The sequence below is a fragment of the Manis pentadactyla genome, chromosome 11 (genome assembly GCF_030020395.1).
Source record: "Manis pentadactyla isolate mManPen7 chromosome 11, mManPen7.hap1, whole genome shotgun sequence".
Classification (NCBI taxonomy): Eukaryota; Metazoa; Chordata; class Mammalia; order Pholidota; family Manidae; genus Manis; species Manis pentadactyla.
The window spans coordinates 35,512,720-35,529,856 of NC_080029.1; the positions used below are offsets into that span (position 1 = coordinate 35,512,720).

At 37.0% G+C, this 17,137-nt stretch overlaps 1 protein-coding gene across 6 annotated transcripts in view; it reads right to left on the reverse strand.

The window, feature by feature from the left end:
* Positions 1-5,739: 5,739 nt before the first annotated feature.
* Positions 5,740-17,137, reverse strand: part of FUT8 (fucosyltransferase 8) — a 415,176-nt gene continuing 403,778 nt past the window's right edge. For all 6 annotated transcript variants that reach the window (XM_036906028.2, XM_036906025.2, XM_057488376.1 and 3 more), the window contains 2 exons: positions 15,193-15,343; positions 5,740-6,727 (listed from right to left, as the gene is read on the reverse strand). In XM_036906028.2, the coding sequence (XP_036761923.1) occupies positions 6,410-6,727; positions 15,193-15,343 (469 nt within the window). In that variant the 3' untranslated portion in view covers positions 5,740-6,409. The remainder of the gene's footprint in view (positions 6,728-15,192; positions 15,344-17,137) is intronic.

Below are 17,137 nucleotides of genomic sequence, written 5' to 3' on the forward strand. Positions count from 1 at the left end.
ACCTTATGAAGTGGTTACTATTATTATTTTTATTTAATTTATGGGTAAACAAAGATTAAATTACTTGCTCAAGGTCACAGTGTCAATAGGTAGAGGATCCAGGATTTGAAACCAAGCAGATTGACAAGTGAACTCATATTTTTAACTACTACATCATATTATTCCCATCAGTGTTCTTTTTCAAAGCATTAATAAACCATGAGAACAAGTCAGGATAGAGCTCTATGCAAACCAGCAAAGATTTGAGTTAACCAAACCTTTTGAATAATACAGTTAATTCTTAATATGACTATTTAGGCTCATGCAGCCTCAGTTGCTTTTTCTTGTCCACAATAACTTAGCTAAAGCCATGCTGAAATCCTAGACACAGTGTGCATAGACAGTATTCCTTGTAAAAGACAGGCAGTCTCCAACTGCATCTTGGCACTACCATCCTCTTTATCACCATTACTTCTGTGCTTCAGGTTTCAAGTCAATAAAACAGAGGTAGTGATAATATCTACCTTATGATTATGGTGATAATTAATACAGATAGAGTACCTTGAGAAACCCCAGGCAAATGGAACATGCTCAGTAACTGTTTACTATTATTGTAATTCTCATTACAATAAAGCCATATGAAAACAAGAAATATGATTAGTCTGGTATATCTAGTTCTTGCATATTATCACTATTAACTTTTTAATAGTCTAAAATCTTACTCATGACTTGTCAAGTTTACAAATCCATATATTGATAATCTATCTTCTCATTTTTAAAAACAGAAGTATCTGTTCATCTTCAATCATTCAGCATCTCCTCATTCACCATATACTTTCCTGAAGAGTATCAAAGAGTCCTGCTATCTTGTGCTACACTGAGAACCAGATGATACGCTGGTAACTGGTTATTTGGGTATAATGGAGAAAAAACAGTAGTAACTCCCTAAGGTGGTACTTCAGCTTGTGGCCTGTGGAATCATTGCTTGTCCGTGAGCCTGAGGGTAGGAAATCAAGATTGGGGGTCAAGACAGTTGAAACAGAGCCAATTTGGATCTTCAAGGCCAAATCTGAGAGGCACCCAGGATATGAGCTCTCACAGCACAGCTTTCCTTTAGCATACTGAGTTACTTCTGATTCCAGATGAGAAGCAGCCAAGCAAACATTTCCAAAGGATTGCAACTGAACCTGAAAGCATTGTACAGCTGTTAACCATCTTGCCAGTTCTTTCCAGAGACAGAATCTTGAAGTTACATGTGAACCTTCTAGATCTAGACCAGAGGTTGTAAACTAATGGACCATGCACAGATGCCTTATTTGTCCCTCTAAGGGTTTTATATATTTTGAATTAGTTGGTATTTAAAAATCTAAATATTTTGTATAAAAAATAGATTTTGTTTGCCTTGAAAAACAAAGATGTGGCCATATAATGTCCTTAGGTCAATAATCAGCTGAGGCTGAGTAGTAGCTACCTTCTTTAGACATGTGGTTTGCAGATAATACATGTTAAACCTCTTTAAATCCAACCAATTCATTCCACAGACAAAATGGAGTTCTGAAAAACTATTTAACCTGTCCACATTTTAATGGTAGAGTCAAAATCAGAAGGCAAGGTGTTCTGAATCCCAGTTCAGTGATCTTCAGTGTGTACTGTTATCCTTCCCCTAGAGAATCTGAGATAGTAGGACATTACCTGCCTATAGTCATTATGACAAGGAGAGACAAAACTGAGAACTAGCTTCTGCCTTTGTACCATCCTCCATTTCCTTTGCTGGACCAGATATTCCTAGGGGCTACAATCCACTAGGGAAATAGGCCAGAAACTCAAAGTCCAAGCATTCTTTAGGTTGCTGACCACACATACAGTCTAAAACTATCTGTGTTCTCTGTATAAAGCACTGCACATTCCCAGCCTCCACAGATGCTCTCACACCCAGCCGGGTTATGAACAAACATACTTCTTTTTCCTTTGTTAATGCCTTTTCTCTACCCACACAGCAGTTAGGGAACAACTGCCTCCGCGGAACATTGATGGTGGAGGAGAGGTTATAGAAAAGAGTTACAGATGACAGCGGGTCAATAGGAGCTCTGAACTCTCTTTCTGACTCTCTTCTCAAACAGCAAATAGCTCTAGCTATGGCCTTCAATACACTGCTTTTAAAAAAGTAAAAGTTCTGTCTAGATTGACATAGTTTAACACAAAGAATGTCCCAATGTCCTAACCATGTTCCCCTTGATTGTAGTAATAATGATTTGTGAAAATGTTTAGCTTACATGGCCACAAATACACAGTATTGTAACTTCATTATACCTCAGGCCTAGGAATCTCACCTAGAATTGTCCAAGGGAGTATTTGATTCCCTGTATACCAATGACAAAACTATAGTCTGTGTAAGTAATTAGGATAGGAACTGCATGAAGAATGGAATAGTAACAAGGGAAACATTCACGTGAGACCATTCTCTGTAAAGGTGGTAGGAATACAAAATCAACACTGTTTTACTTAAGGAGAGGAGAAAGCAGGTGGTGACTGACCTTGGCTGGAGATGGTAGGGCTGAATAGCTGAGTGGGTACTCAGACTCAGAGATTCTGACTTGTATAAAGAACCAAATATGAATGCACTGTCAAAGGGCAAGTGCTCAAACACATATAGCATCAATGACAGCTAAAGCTAAAGAACTTGTTAAGGATTGTGGAACAGTTCCTCATGCTTTCATGAAGGAGACTGCTGCTAGGAACCAGTAAGTATAGAGGCAAATTCATATTTGTGCCTCCCTGTGGGCACTGCATTTTGAAAATTCCCTGGAGTCTGTATCTGGCATAAATTAGGTTGTTATATTCAAGTTCCCAGATTCATCAATCCCCAACCCACACATTTATTCTGTATAAGTCTATTGATCCTGGCTATTGCCCAGCCTCCTGGGAGCACAAATGAAGTATCAGGCAGTTGGCCATGGGTCAAAGATGACTTGTCTGTTGTCCCTCAGGTAAGAGAGATTTATTCTCATTGAGGCAGAGGTTTTACTAGATACACCATTTAGACTCCAATACTTTTCCTGCTTACAGAATATACATTGTATTTTCTCAGAACTAAATGACGGTGGCAATAATCACTCTATGAAAAGCTTTTTAAATGTGTTTTTTCTCTTTTAACCCTCAACCTCCTCAAAAAGCTGAGGCCATTCATGTTTTCAACTTTCTTAAGAAGGAACCCAGGAAACAGGCTAGGATCTATATAATAGAAAAAAACTATAGTTCAGAGAGGAAACCTATTAGTCTCTTATTCATTTGACACAAAGAAACCTTGGATTAGGGCTGGAAGCCTTTACAACAGGCATATACTCAGCTCAGCATTAAATCACACTTCAGTGGTAGGACCAGGAAAGCTTTGGTAAGACATTTTTCAACTGCTTTGTCAATAATACGCAGTGTTTTGGTACCCACATTCAATGAGTCCAGGCTAATAATTTGGTTCTAGGTAAGGCTTAGAAGAGGAAAAGACCCCAATCTTCCTAATCTAGTACTGATAACTCAAAACCATGCAGAGTTCTTAAGTACCAGGTCTCATGAATAAAGTACAACAGTGGTGAAGAAGTGGCAGCTCTCCCAAATGGCAGCATATACAGGAGGAATCACCATTATGTATATGATGATTTGCAAAAAAGCAGCTTGGAAAAGCTTTTCCAACGTTGTATTCAATAGCCCTTCATACCACTGGTTTAACTATTTGGTTAGTTCTTTATCTTCCTGTTTAAGGCTACTGGTTGTTTAGCTATTAAACTAGAATCTTAACAGAGGCTATCATAGGACTAAGACTAATACCTCCCTTTCTTAACATGCTTTTCATTTTAAGTCTGTGCCTCAGACTATCACTTTTTGTATATCTTCTGTTCTACTGAACAGATCTTCCAATGGATAACAACTATAAAATTTGGACAAAATGCAAAACAGTACCCAGAGGCACTGGAGAATGAAAAAAAAAAAGCAGACAAATTCTGGAGAGAGGTTGAAACTTAGAAGAAGGGAATGGCACATGGTGAATTCCCAATACTATAGTTTTTAGGCTGATAGAAAATTGCAGTCTTTCTGTTGAAGAATCAGAGGAAACCATAGAATCAGAACAACCACAGCTACTTTCCATAGTGGAAAGTGAGGGGGGAAATATCAGAAAACAGCCAAAGAAAAGAGGGCTCTAAATTCTGTGCATAAATTCTATCCAAATCCATAGCTGATCCCTGAACCATACATGTGCAGGATAGTTCAGCTGAAGACAAAGTAACTGAATTGATATTTGAGCTGCTGCCCAAGACACAGTTTACAGTTTGAGTCCAATGAAGTTAAATGCCTGTTAACCACAAAATCAGCACTCTTCAGGGGAATATAACAGAATACACAACATAAACATGTACAACATCCACAGTACAATCTAAAATTACTCAATATTTGAAGAATCAGAAAGATAGGGCTTTTTCTCTGGAGAAAATACAAACAGTGAAGATCAATTATGAGATTATTTGGATGCTGGGTTTAGCAGAAAAGGATTTTAAAACAGTTATTATAACTATGTTCAATTAAGTAAAGGAAAACATGTTTGTAATGGATAAAAACAGTAAGTTTCATCAGAGAATATAAAGCAGTTATTATTAGTAACCCATAGTTATTGAAGTTCTGATGACAAATGAGATGGGAATGAAAAAGCAACTCATATTTAAAAGTACCTTTGGTCAGTTGGAGATTTTTGTTTAAAATGTCTTTTATTTGTACCAAAACTAAATTGCAAATTGCTTACTGACACTACAGTTAGGTAGTTTTTGCTCTTTGGGAGACTCAATTGGAGAGGTAGAAAGAATTTGGGGAAGTCTGGTGGAGAGATTTTGCATACTGGTTGTATTTTCCTTTAGTGAGGATGTAAAGGACAGAACTTTTCTATTTGGGATTCCTGATATTCAACACCTGGCCTGCTACTGGTTCCTACATGGACCAATTTGTCTTTTGGAAGGTATAGCACAAACTATGAAATACTCCTGCCAGGCATTTACTAAAGGGGGCAGGCTACAGAAAACAGAAAGTGTTTTTATAGAGAAAAGTAATGTTCAGAGAGAAAGCATAGAGAGCATCAAAGTCTTATTTTCTGCCATGATTCCAACATGGCATAACTAAAAGGAAGTATTTGGAAGAAACAATCCCAAGCCCATTTAGGGTCTCACACTTGTTCTTCTCTCCTTTGTTCACTGAATTCCATATTCTCCAAGATACATCAGAAACAGAGCCAGCTCCCTACCCTAAAGATTCCTGATACTTTCAAAAGCAGGACATGATAGGAAAGGACACATATTGGCTTCTGGATACAACAGGACCCAATTCACAAAAAGTGACAATAGTCATAATCAGAAAGGTTACTAACAATCCTGAAGTTGTTGGAAATGAAGTTTGGAAATGAAGGTGATAGTTCTGGGGGCAAGGAACATGATTATTCAGTTCAATTAAAACAAGTAAACAATGTCCAAAATGAGAGAATAAGAGCTCTTAAAGAGTGTTACTGGCAAGTTTGTTATACAGACCAACTAAACTCCATTTTCAGTGTTAAAATGGACCAATTACTCTTTGAGCTAAACCTGATTAGTTACTTGATTAGAAACAGAAAAAAAAAATTGAGGCAGAAAAACTATAAACTCCTCTTTTTATCATAGCTTTTCCACTAGAAAGCTGACCACCGTACCATATCATCCAACAATATAAAATTCTAGAAACTTTACAAAATTCCTTTTTAAAATTTATTTTTTGTTATCAAAGAGAATGTCCAGAAACATTGAGTACTAAAGAGACTGTTCATGGCATTGTTTTACAAAAGTTCCTAATGGAATGTGAATATTTATTTTCAGATGTATCCTTCACTTATTAATGATGAGGTGGATAAACTGATGCAATTACTTAAAAAAAAAATTCCAGACAAAAACATCCATTCTCATTCTGAATCTGTTGACTGGAGTGAATTCAGTGGTTTCAATACCACCACTGGCTAAGAATCAACCTCCCTACAGTAGGGAGCTATTCAGGTCTTCCCATTAGGTCATATAGGTCTCTCAGATATAGGCACCATGTTTGAAATCTCACACAAAATGTCTGTGTCACTTAAATTACACAATGTGGCAGTGTTTGTTTCATGGGGACATAATCTTGAAAGAAGGGGCAAAGTAGAAAACAATCTGCATGTTACATGTGAGTACATTATTGGACTGTGCATGGATTCAGGGCATTAGAGCCCTTGGTAAAGAGGAATTCCACCAATGAAGTGTGAGTTCTCAGTTGTTCCTGGTGCTGAGGGTGTCTACTCATTTAACCAGGTGTTGTTAGGCAGGGCCTTCTTCATCTACTGTTTGGCTCAAATGGACTGAACTGATTTTGGCTGTCTTTCTCTTCCATCTAAGCTTTATTTCTCAGCCTCAGGATATGTGGGGTACTTGACCATTTCTATCTTCTCTCGGACTTTGTAGGAGGGATATAGGCCCGTCCTTCCCAGTTTTCTGTTGACACCTTTGGAATAGCCATCCCAATGATTTCCAGCCACACCAATGATATCTCCAGGTTCCATGGGGATTTCATCTGCAGTTCGAGGTTGGTGAGGATAAATGGCAATCTGGTTGTGGGCATTTTGGCCTCCAAAATAGTAGATATCATCCAAAGAATGGAAGTTTGCAGAAGCATCAGGATGCAGTGTTTGCATGATTTCATATGCAACTCGACAGACCTTTTGGGGAAAAAAAACAACAACAAATATTTTTTAGTATATGTAAGATCTCCTTCATAGCAATCTGAAAGCCCTTGGCCAAAGAGAGTAGAACAAGATTAAGATTAGGATTGAGAGTGTAAGTAGTGGATTCTAGTCACCAGTTTTCAGATGATGGTACAAATCACTCTTTCTGTGCTTATATCATTTTTTTTTAACATAAGAGATTATTACAAGTAAGGTCTTCAGGAAAAAGTCAGGTGTATCACACAAAGTACTTTAAGAACATGAATCAGTTAATTCCAATGAACATTTAAGAGCCACACAGTACTCCATGTTGAGTGGTATAAAACTGAGTAACACATAATGTATGCCCTTGAAAAATGTAAGGTTTAGGATTAGAATGATAAATTCTTTACACAAATACTACTGTTCCTTTACCTTCATTCAGTGTTAATCATATTCTTTTTTCTGCTAAGTTGGACGTGATGTCAGAACTGTTCTCAACAAAAATTCAATTACAATCAATTAACATTGGCAAGTAAGCTAAACCATGTCTGCCATTTTTATTCTCCAGAGTTTTTAGTGTGTGCTCTATAGATAGTAGCATTCTAGGACTGAAACAAGATGGCTAGGGCTTTGGGGAAAATGTATCTACCTGATGCATTTAAAGCTACTTAAAAGATTCTTCTGTCCAAAGAATACCTATCATGCCCACTGGATGGCAGCTGAAATTCCACAATCTGAGCTTCATTCCTTGAGTTTAATGCTTGGTGATAAACTATTATAATCTTCACTGATATATATATAACATTTTAAGCAATTAATAAGTATATTCATTATAGAGTAAACGGGTTTTGAAAACTTTTCTAAAAACGAGAGAATACCGTCATTTTTCTCAGAGACTTCTTCCATTATCCATTGTGAACATAGAATTCAACTCAGGTAAAATCTTCCTAAATCTCCAACTCTGGTTATCTTTGTTGGTGAGGTTTATTATTCCTACACTAAAACTTTTGCCTTTATTTAAAATGATACTACTAATAATAATTGTTAATCTGCTTAGTGGAGCAATTTAGGATTACCTAGCAGTCCTTTAAAACTTTGCCATTCATGAGATCAAAAACTGAATGGAGATGCTCCTTCTTAACTGCTATGAGCAAATGGAATGTGATTAGTTTAATCATCACCTTAACTTCTTCAGGAATCTGAATTTCAGGACTAGAGGGATGCTATTCAAATGCTACATGTAATTTGCAAATGAAACTAAATTTAGATAGTATTTTTAATTTTGTAAATAGGGACTAAAAATACAGGAAGATTGAATGATCTGCCTAAATTCTAGTGCTAGAATTTCAACTAGACATAGAACCAAGATAATGACTTTGCTTTCAAGTTTGTTACTTTGTCAACAAACTAATTATATATTGGGAATGTCACGGTACAACTGAAATCACTGATTGAATACTAAGACTCTAACAAAATGGAGTTCAAAACTATTTGGCACCAGAACTTCAAATTCAGCCAAAGGCCCACAGATGGCAAACAATATCAAGTGGAGACTGGAAAGGAAAAAACCAAATAATTAAAGCAGCTCCAATAATAGCAAAGTATAGTAATAATGAAAGAGGCTGATATTTACTGAGTTTTTGATGTTAGATGTTGTTTTTAGGTTTTACCTAATTAAATCCTCTCAGTAGCACCATAAAATTCTATGATACTCATTTTATAGAAGTCAAAGGTCAGTTAAGGAATCTGCCGAAGGTTAAACTATTTTTAAGGAGATCCAGGTTTTGAACCCAGGCAGTTTATGTATGATTGTTAACTGCTAAGCATATTTTTCTCGTAGACCTTATTCTCCAGGTACAGATTATAACATCAAAAAGATATAACATAAGGCCAAGCCCTTGGGCAAACCTGAGAGTCTTCTTTTCAGAGGCCCTGCACACACACTTCAATTATCCCTAGGTAGGAATGCAGGACCTTGCGCTGCCCTTGGGATGACCACGATGTTTACTGTGGCAATGAACCCTGATACATTTTCTCCTCTCCACTATTAAGTGTATCACTCTCATTAAAACAACATTGCCCTTAGTCCCACATCCTTAGGGACCTGCTTTCTTTTGGGGAATAATCCTAATAATCAGTTTACATTTTGGTATCAGTAGTTGTTGCTGATACAGTAGCCTTCTGGATAACACATGTATTTTCCTAAGCCAAAGAAAAATAAATGGTAGAAATTTCAGACCCTAAGGTGGACCAATATAACACCCTTTATCCTTCTCACAATAAAGGTGATAAGTAGAGCTGTTGAGCTTAAGGAGCATTGATTATGGGCCAGGCACTGTTCTAATAGTGTGCTTGCAAGTGCTCTTTCTTTCTCTCAACTCATTTGACTCTCAAAATAATCCTTTGAAGTGGTTACTATTACTCTTCATATTTTACAGTTGTACAAACTAAGCCACAAAAAGATTAATTTCCAAAAAATTAAAAAATGAGAAAAGGAGCTAGTAAATGGTAAAGCTACAATTAGTACTCTTTCTGGTTCTCGACTATACACTAAACTTGCCTTAGGTAAGTACCTAGAACTGCCTCTGCCACATGGTAGGCACTCAGTAAGTCATCTTGAATGAATACTGATCCAGACAGAATACAGCCCAGCAGTGGAGATGCTTAGTTCATGGGGGATACTTAATTCTTAAGATCCATATAGAACATTGTAAGTAATTAAAGGTTTTCTCTATATTAGCCATAGGGCAATTTACTGCAAAGGGCTAGAAAGATTACTACAACATTGATGTTTGCATTTAATCACTGGCTTTATACCCTCTCTGGGCTTTATAAATCCAAATCATGTGGCAGGTAAAATGAAGGCTTTCAACTGATGTCAATATTCAGGTTTGATACTTGACAAAGTAACATGACTAAGAAGGGCAAACTTTTGCAAAGTAATAGCTGGTTACATGTAGTATCTTTTATTTCATTTTGTACTGACATGGCACTGTATCAGTTTTAGAACACCACTAAGCATAGAGTGATGGAAAGAGCAAAAACCCTGCCAAAGAATAAAACACAGATATTACTGTATTAAAAAGGAATCAACAACAAAATTCAAAAGGGGAGTAAGGTCCATTAGTCTGAATTTTATTTTGAAAAACAAGTGATTGAGTTTGCAAGAACCTCCAAAACTTTCTCAGAGCAGATGGAATCTTGTCTCACTGGGTGATGCTGGAAGGTCTGTGTACTTTTCCTATAAACTACTTTGTTTTGATACTCAATCGGGGAACAGTATCCACTGTTGCTTCATGAGCAATACCTCAAAGGAAATTCTATTCAGAATCATCTGAGAAAATGAATGTAGTATTTGGCATTTCCCTCTGGGCTTTCCAAAATCTGATTCAAAGTGTAATGAGGCCAGTTGTGTTGTGTTGTGTGTGAATCTGGAATTAGACAACAAAGAATGCCACAAGAATGTTGTATTAAGTGCCACAAAGGGAAGTGTCACAGGGGGGAAAAAGTCATTTTGTCTTATGGTAATTTTAATGGTTGAAACTACTGGATAATGTTGATTGCTCCTTAAACACAGTTGATTACCGAAGTCTTTAAAGTGAGCATCTAGAGCCATTTCTGTAAATCAGATTCCAGAGAAATAAAAACTGATTCCAAAACTTCATAGACAACATTTAAAAAATAAAAACTTTCTGATATTTTGCCTATCTATATCTGAGCTGTCAACCACTGCTATTTTTCCAACTATAATGTCATTGCTTAACATTTAAGACAGTTTCATTAAATAAGGAAATAACTTAAATGACAAAGCAGATGCTTTCGGGCATAGGCAGCTTCCAGTAACAGAGAATAAGCTCAGAGTATTTGGTCGGATAGTTTGGAATGTGATTGCATAGCTTTCAAAACTTACTTGATGTTCTTGGACAATGTTAATACTGCCTCTAAATTTCAGATTAATCTGAGGATTGTTCTCTTCAATTAATGAGGCTTTTAGGGCAAACTTGGCTTTGAGAAACAGCACTGACGGAGGGATTCAGAAAACTAAGAGCAACAATAGTAACAAAATTAGAGAGTAGAGTTGTGTTACTGGCTTTTAAAAACTTTTCATTTAAGGAGAGAGAATTCCCAGACCTCACTTAAGGATATACAACCAAGAAAGATGAGCAGCCCTGAGACTGAAGAACATGGGTCCAGAGCCCTATGAGGAATCTTACTGAAGTTGCCATGGTATTTGTGCCAAATTTTTCCTCAAACATCAATCAAGCCTTGCATTTTTCCTTCTAGCACGGCATTTCAGACTTCCAGTATTGCCTATAATAGCTCATGGTCAAGAGATAAACTCTTTCTCACTACTGTCATATAGTAAAAAAGTCCTCAGAGGATATCATAGGAGACAGAAAGGCTATATAACTAAAATTTTAGGATTGTCAAAACATTATGAACAAGATATTAAATTTTTGTCACTCTCTAGTTATCTTTTAGAATATTAAATTATCATCAAGAAAAGTTTGAGACCCGATTGTCCCTTTTTTATTCTGGATTGATACTCTTCTGGATGTAAGGCTTTAGTCTGCTCCCATTTTCTAGCATGCCTGTGGCATATATAGGAAAGTATGCAGATAAATTTCCCTAACGTCAGCACATACACGTTTACTTGCATTAGCTAAAGCAAATAATATTACTTATCACTCACCCTTTGGGAATGAAGAACTTTTGTTTCTGAAAATTTACCCTATGGGATGATGGTTCTCTTTCAACAAACTAAATAAAATAGAGTTGAGGTGACTTGCTGGCATAGAGAAATTAATATGTTGAATGTTACTGATTACTCTTCTTTATAGAGAATTGCTATACCCATCCAATGCACATGATAATCTGGTGGGATTCAAGCATTACTCATGACTATAAGCAGAGGCAATGGAGTCCCTGAATAGCATGTTTCATGCTCCTTCTAAAACATGAGAGCACACGGTCTGAAATGGGGCTGTGTAAAAAAGAGCAGCTAAAATAAATACTGTAGAGTCTCTCTAAAGTCAAAGATACTCCTATACCTATTCCTATATAAATAGTAACAGCAGCTAGCATTGTATTTGATATATTATTAAGTACTATTCTCAATGCTGTAGATAAAATATCTCTTTAATCCTCACAAAACCTCTATTCAGTAGATATTATTATTACTGTTTTTGCAGGTGGGGGGAAAAAGTCAGTGATAGACTACGTAATTTGTTCAAATGTCACACAGCTACTATGTGGTCAAAGTTGGATTTAAACCCAGTCTGGCTCCAGAGTTCATGTCTGCCTCACTCTTGTTCTCTGCCTACAGTCAATGGCTTGACATTTGATTCTATCAGTAACTTTTTTTCACACTCCATTGATGATGATGAGGCATTCCTGGGACATTTTTTCAAAAAATTCCAACTTTGATTTATAGCAAGGGAATGTCTACAATCTAGCAACCAATTTCATTCATACTGCAAAAAAATTAAACTGTACTAAATATATCTTTACTAAGAATATTTTCAAACAATTGTGGGGTGCAGTCAAGAAATGGAAGCAACCTAAGTGTCCATCAGTAGATGAATGGATAAAGAAGATGTGGTACATATACACAAATCCTACCATCTGCAACAACATGGATGGAGCTAGAGGAGCAGCATGGATTATGCTCAGTGAAATAAGCCAGGCGGAGAAAGACAAGTACCGAATGATTTCACTCATATGTGGAGTATAAGAACAAAGAAAAACTGAAGGAACAAAACAGCAGCAGAATCACAGAACCCAAGAATGGACTAACAGTTACCAAAGGGAAAGGGACTGGGGAGTATGGGTGGGAAGGGAGGGATAAGGGTGGGGAAAAAGAAAGGGGGCATTACGATTAGCATGTATAATGTGTTGGGGGTGCACGGGGAGGGCTGTGCAACACAGAGAAGAGAAGTAGTGATTCTACAGCATCTTACTACACTGATGGACAGTGACTGTAATGGGGTTTGTGGGGGAGACTTGGTGAAGGGGGGAGCCTAGTAAACATAATGTTCTTTGTGTAATTGTAGATTAATGATAACAAAAAAATAGTGGGGTACAAATATGCTCAAAGATTTTTCATTAGATGTGGAATTACTCCACAATCTCAGGGGGTACAGCTGTTAGTCATTAAGAAAAGGTTATGTGATAATGTAGGTTATCATGTTTAGCAAACTGCTACTTCCTTTATAAATGTAAGGTATTTTTACTGTTAAACTTTTATTCTGAACTCTAACATAAAATGTTCTCAAGTCTATTTTGGGATACAAAATACTGTCTGGGTTTTGCTTTGGTTCAAATGAACAGGAGTTATTTTGGATGAGCTCTGTCTGACTTGCCAAGAGTTTTCATGAACAATGTGACAGGAGTGTGACTCTCATCCTTTGGATACAAGAAGCACCACTCTTTCTCCATGTGAATTGCTTCTTTGTACCCGAGGTGTGGAAAACACGTTGAGGTTGGCATTATGCATATAATAGGACAAAGTGGTATAAACAATATGCTTCTCAAGCCTAAACAGATTTTCACTACCATGAAGTGACATCCTGATTTCTGGACCAAAATTAGAGTTTTAAGGTTATGAAGATCAAAAATTCCATAGCACATCCTTGAAAATGGGGGAAAAATGATTTTCTTTCCAGAATGAGCCTAAAGGTATCACTGAGGAGGACTGGAAGAAGTGAAGCAAACACAGAGCACATGTCTGTAAGTCTCAGTGCCTACACACCTGTAAGGTCAGTGAATGTTCAGACGTGTACACATTTACTTAATGTTGGAGCTTTATGACTAGATCAGGGTTCCCAAGAAAGGCAGTTTGGCCCTCCCCCTGACCCTGCAGGGGACATTTGGCATTATCTGGGAACACTTTCAGTTGCTGACTTGAATTGGAGGAGCTACTGGCCAGGGACGCAGCTGAACATCCTGCAGCGCACAGGGCAGTGCCTCATAACACATCTGGCCCAAACATCAACAAAGCCTAGGCTGCGAAACCCTGGCTAGAGGGATAGACTTTAGGCAGGCCTAAAATCTAGGCCTACAGAGGAGGCGGTACATCTGGAAAAGTGACTCTTGATTCACTCATTCTAACCATAAGCATTCAAAAATGTGTGGTTACTGATTATTTGCATCTGTTGATCAGGTAGGTACACAGCTAGAATCTCAAAAACAGTTGAGAGGGACCGAGAAGTTGTAACTGCTCCCCACTACCCAGCATGAGAATGGAAAAGGGGGCATCTCAAAGACAGGACCCTCTTCCCAGTCAGGGAGAAACATCAGCAGTGGATGCCTCCATGGAAACTTGAAGGACAAGGAAGTTTTCCCGTTTGATTAGGATTGCTGTGACTCCTTTTCTGTGTAGCTGTCTTTGGGTAGTAAATTGTATTCTTATTCTATATTGAAGGAACTCATATAGCCTTTGCAGGGGTAGGTATCTTTCCAAAAGTCATATCACCATCCCATTGTGACAATGTGCACTGTCACATAATAAAAAAAAACTATTCCTTTGTACTCTCTGAAGTATACTCCTATGAAAAAGATGTGGCTTCCCTTTTCACATTTTCTCTTCTCTGCTTCTTCTAAGCTTTTAGGCATATATTTATCTTACATGATTTATATTTCCTGATAATCATTCTCTAGCTATTTCATATGAGTATTTTGCTCACTAGATTCTGGACTAGGCTAAGATCTGTATCTTCAATTTTCTTTGAAATCCCCTTTTCACCTAGTATAATTCTAAGCACAAAATAGTCATTTAACAGCTTGTTGAATGAACTCACCAATAATATGCACATAAACGAGAACAGAATAAAATCCACAATAAATATTGTTATGCTGATAATCCCCTGGGCGTATAAGGTTATTGGACCACTCATTAAAAATACATACACCAAGCACACATATAATTACCTGTAACAATTAAACTTGAAGAATGATTATAATATGGTATTGCTTGAATTTAATGTAGAGTTTCTTTCCTGTTAGAAATGTAATAGGACTTGAAAAGGAATTACATTTACTCTTTTTATTTTCTATAAAGCAATCAAGTGAAGTAAAATGTTGGGTGTTTAAGCTTCTCAGTATCAGTGCATTGATGTGAAGAAATGGACGGATTCTGGTTACATACTGACTATATGCAAAATCAGAAAGTATTAAGTAAGCTTAATTACTTGCTGCTTCTGTTAAATGCTGTGAACAAGCCAAGTACTTTAAACAACTGCAATAGCTGGCTTCAGAAGAGATGTATTCAACCAATTCTTACAAACAACTAAATATTCAGTGCACTCAAATAGCAATTTTTTTTTAATTTTCTCACTCTTTCACAGAAGGGATCATTCCCAAATAGTAAGAGAACTGTACCTGAGTCATGATAACTAACATTGAAAGAACCATGAATTTCCTGACTCCAACAGAACCATAATGTTTTTGACATTTAAAAAGGCCCTACCATCACTTACCTGGGATGAAAAAGTACACACTAGGAAGTCTGCCTGGGAGAGAAAGTGTATATCCAGGATCACACCCCGAAGTGAATTTTCTGTGTATCGATTGTGTAGTCCAGCAGACCAAGAGATAGAGTTATCACTAATAAATTCGTAATTGGGGTACCTAGAAAAGAAATAAATTTACACATAATCACTGAAATCACATCAGAAGGAGGTAGAGCTGCTCCTGTGGCTGAGAATTCCTCTCTTTCTAACAGTAAGAGAGCTTTAATTATGACATTCAGTAGCACTGTTGACAAAGCATCTATGAATCAATCCATCAGTGGGGGAGAAACCCTTCTGGAGTGCCCTTCAGGTCAAATGTTACTGACATGTCATATAAAGGGCACATATATGCATCAAAATGTCCCTCCTTAATTCATGGCAGAGTTGAAAACAGCTCCTTATTTTCTTTATAATGAATTTTCAATCTGTTTTCATATTTGGTCACTGAGCTTTTCCTTTAGAAAACAAAAATCATGATTAAACTGCACTGAAATTTTTAATTTAGAATTTGTGGTAATTCAGCCTTGTCTCCCCTAACCCTCATTCCCGAAGCATGATTTTAACTAAGAACATAATGGAGAACTATTCTAATAAGTTCATGAAAGCAAATTCCTTGTAGCTGTCTACCAAGCAATATGTGGTAGTCTTGAGACAGGATGTGTGTTTAAAAATATTAAAACAGCATGCCTTTTTAAAAGTCTACTGCATATTTAAATGACTCTACTGTGAATTGGATGTTTAATTATACTCTAGAGTGAATCAATTTTCTCAGTGTGTGAGGTAGATCTTCAGAGTTAAGTTGCAAATTTTGGGAAGTTACATAAAAGGGGGGTGATGTTATATAATTTCATAAGAATTAAATACATTAAGCAATGTAAAGTGCTTAGAAGAGTACCTGACAAGAAGGAAATGTTCCATAAATAATATTTGTGATTGTTAAATATCCTTTCCTCAGACATCCACCTGATTTTATTCCTTACTTCCTTTAGATCTCTGTTCAAATATAGCTAGCTCTACTGGTGAGGACTTTGACAATCCTTGTCCCTTTTACCTACTTAATTTTCCTTCACAGATCTTATCGTTTGACATTTACTGTTGATTTACTGCCTACATCCCTTCCCCACCTCCATCACCCCTAACTGGAATGTAAGTAAGCTCTATAAAGTGAGGCATTTCATCTGCTTTGTTCACTGTATTATTCTCTGCACCTAGAAAATAATCTGGAATGTAATAGAGGATCAATAAATATGTGTTGAAAGATTAACAGTTCTATTTATAAACTCTGAAACATTAGGAGTCACTTTACATGTCTGTGTCCCACACAGTATTTCCCAAATTTTTTTCTTTGCATCCCAGCATCTAGCACTCCACACAATGCTTATGTGAGTAAATACATGAATAAGTGAGTGCTACCTGTGTCTGGGACATTTTCCTAATCCCCTAACAGCTCTTTAACACTTCACAGACACCAAGGAGCTTTCTGTCATTGCTTCTAATAAGGACTGTGATGGCAAAGCTTCTGAGCACTGTTTCAGACTGGTATTCAGTGTACAGATGCATTTGGCCTCATTATTGCTGACATTTTGCCTTCCTCAGCTCTGAATCAGGGGAAGAAAGGAAATGACACATTTGTTCTAAAAAAGAAAACAATCAAAAAGACTTTTTAACATAATTCCTATGAAGCTGCATACCTATGTATGCGGCAGAAACAGCAGCATTAAATATGAATATGCTGGAGGGTGGAAGAAAGGGGTAATTGTTAAAACACACCAGTACAGGTTTTATCCTTGAAAAAAGACTAACTTTGTCAGCAGATGGGTACTCAGTGAAACAAAAGACTGATCCTTTCACTGAGGAGTGACGCTAACATTAATGCCCTTCTCAACTTAAAATGCCCCTCCTTGGAACCAAA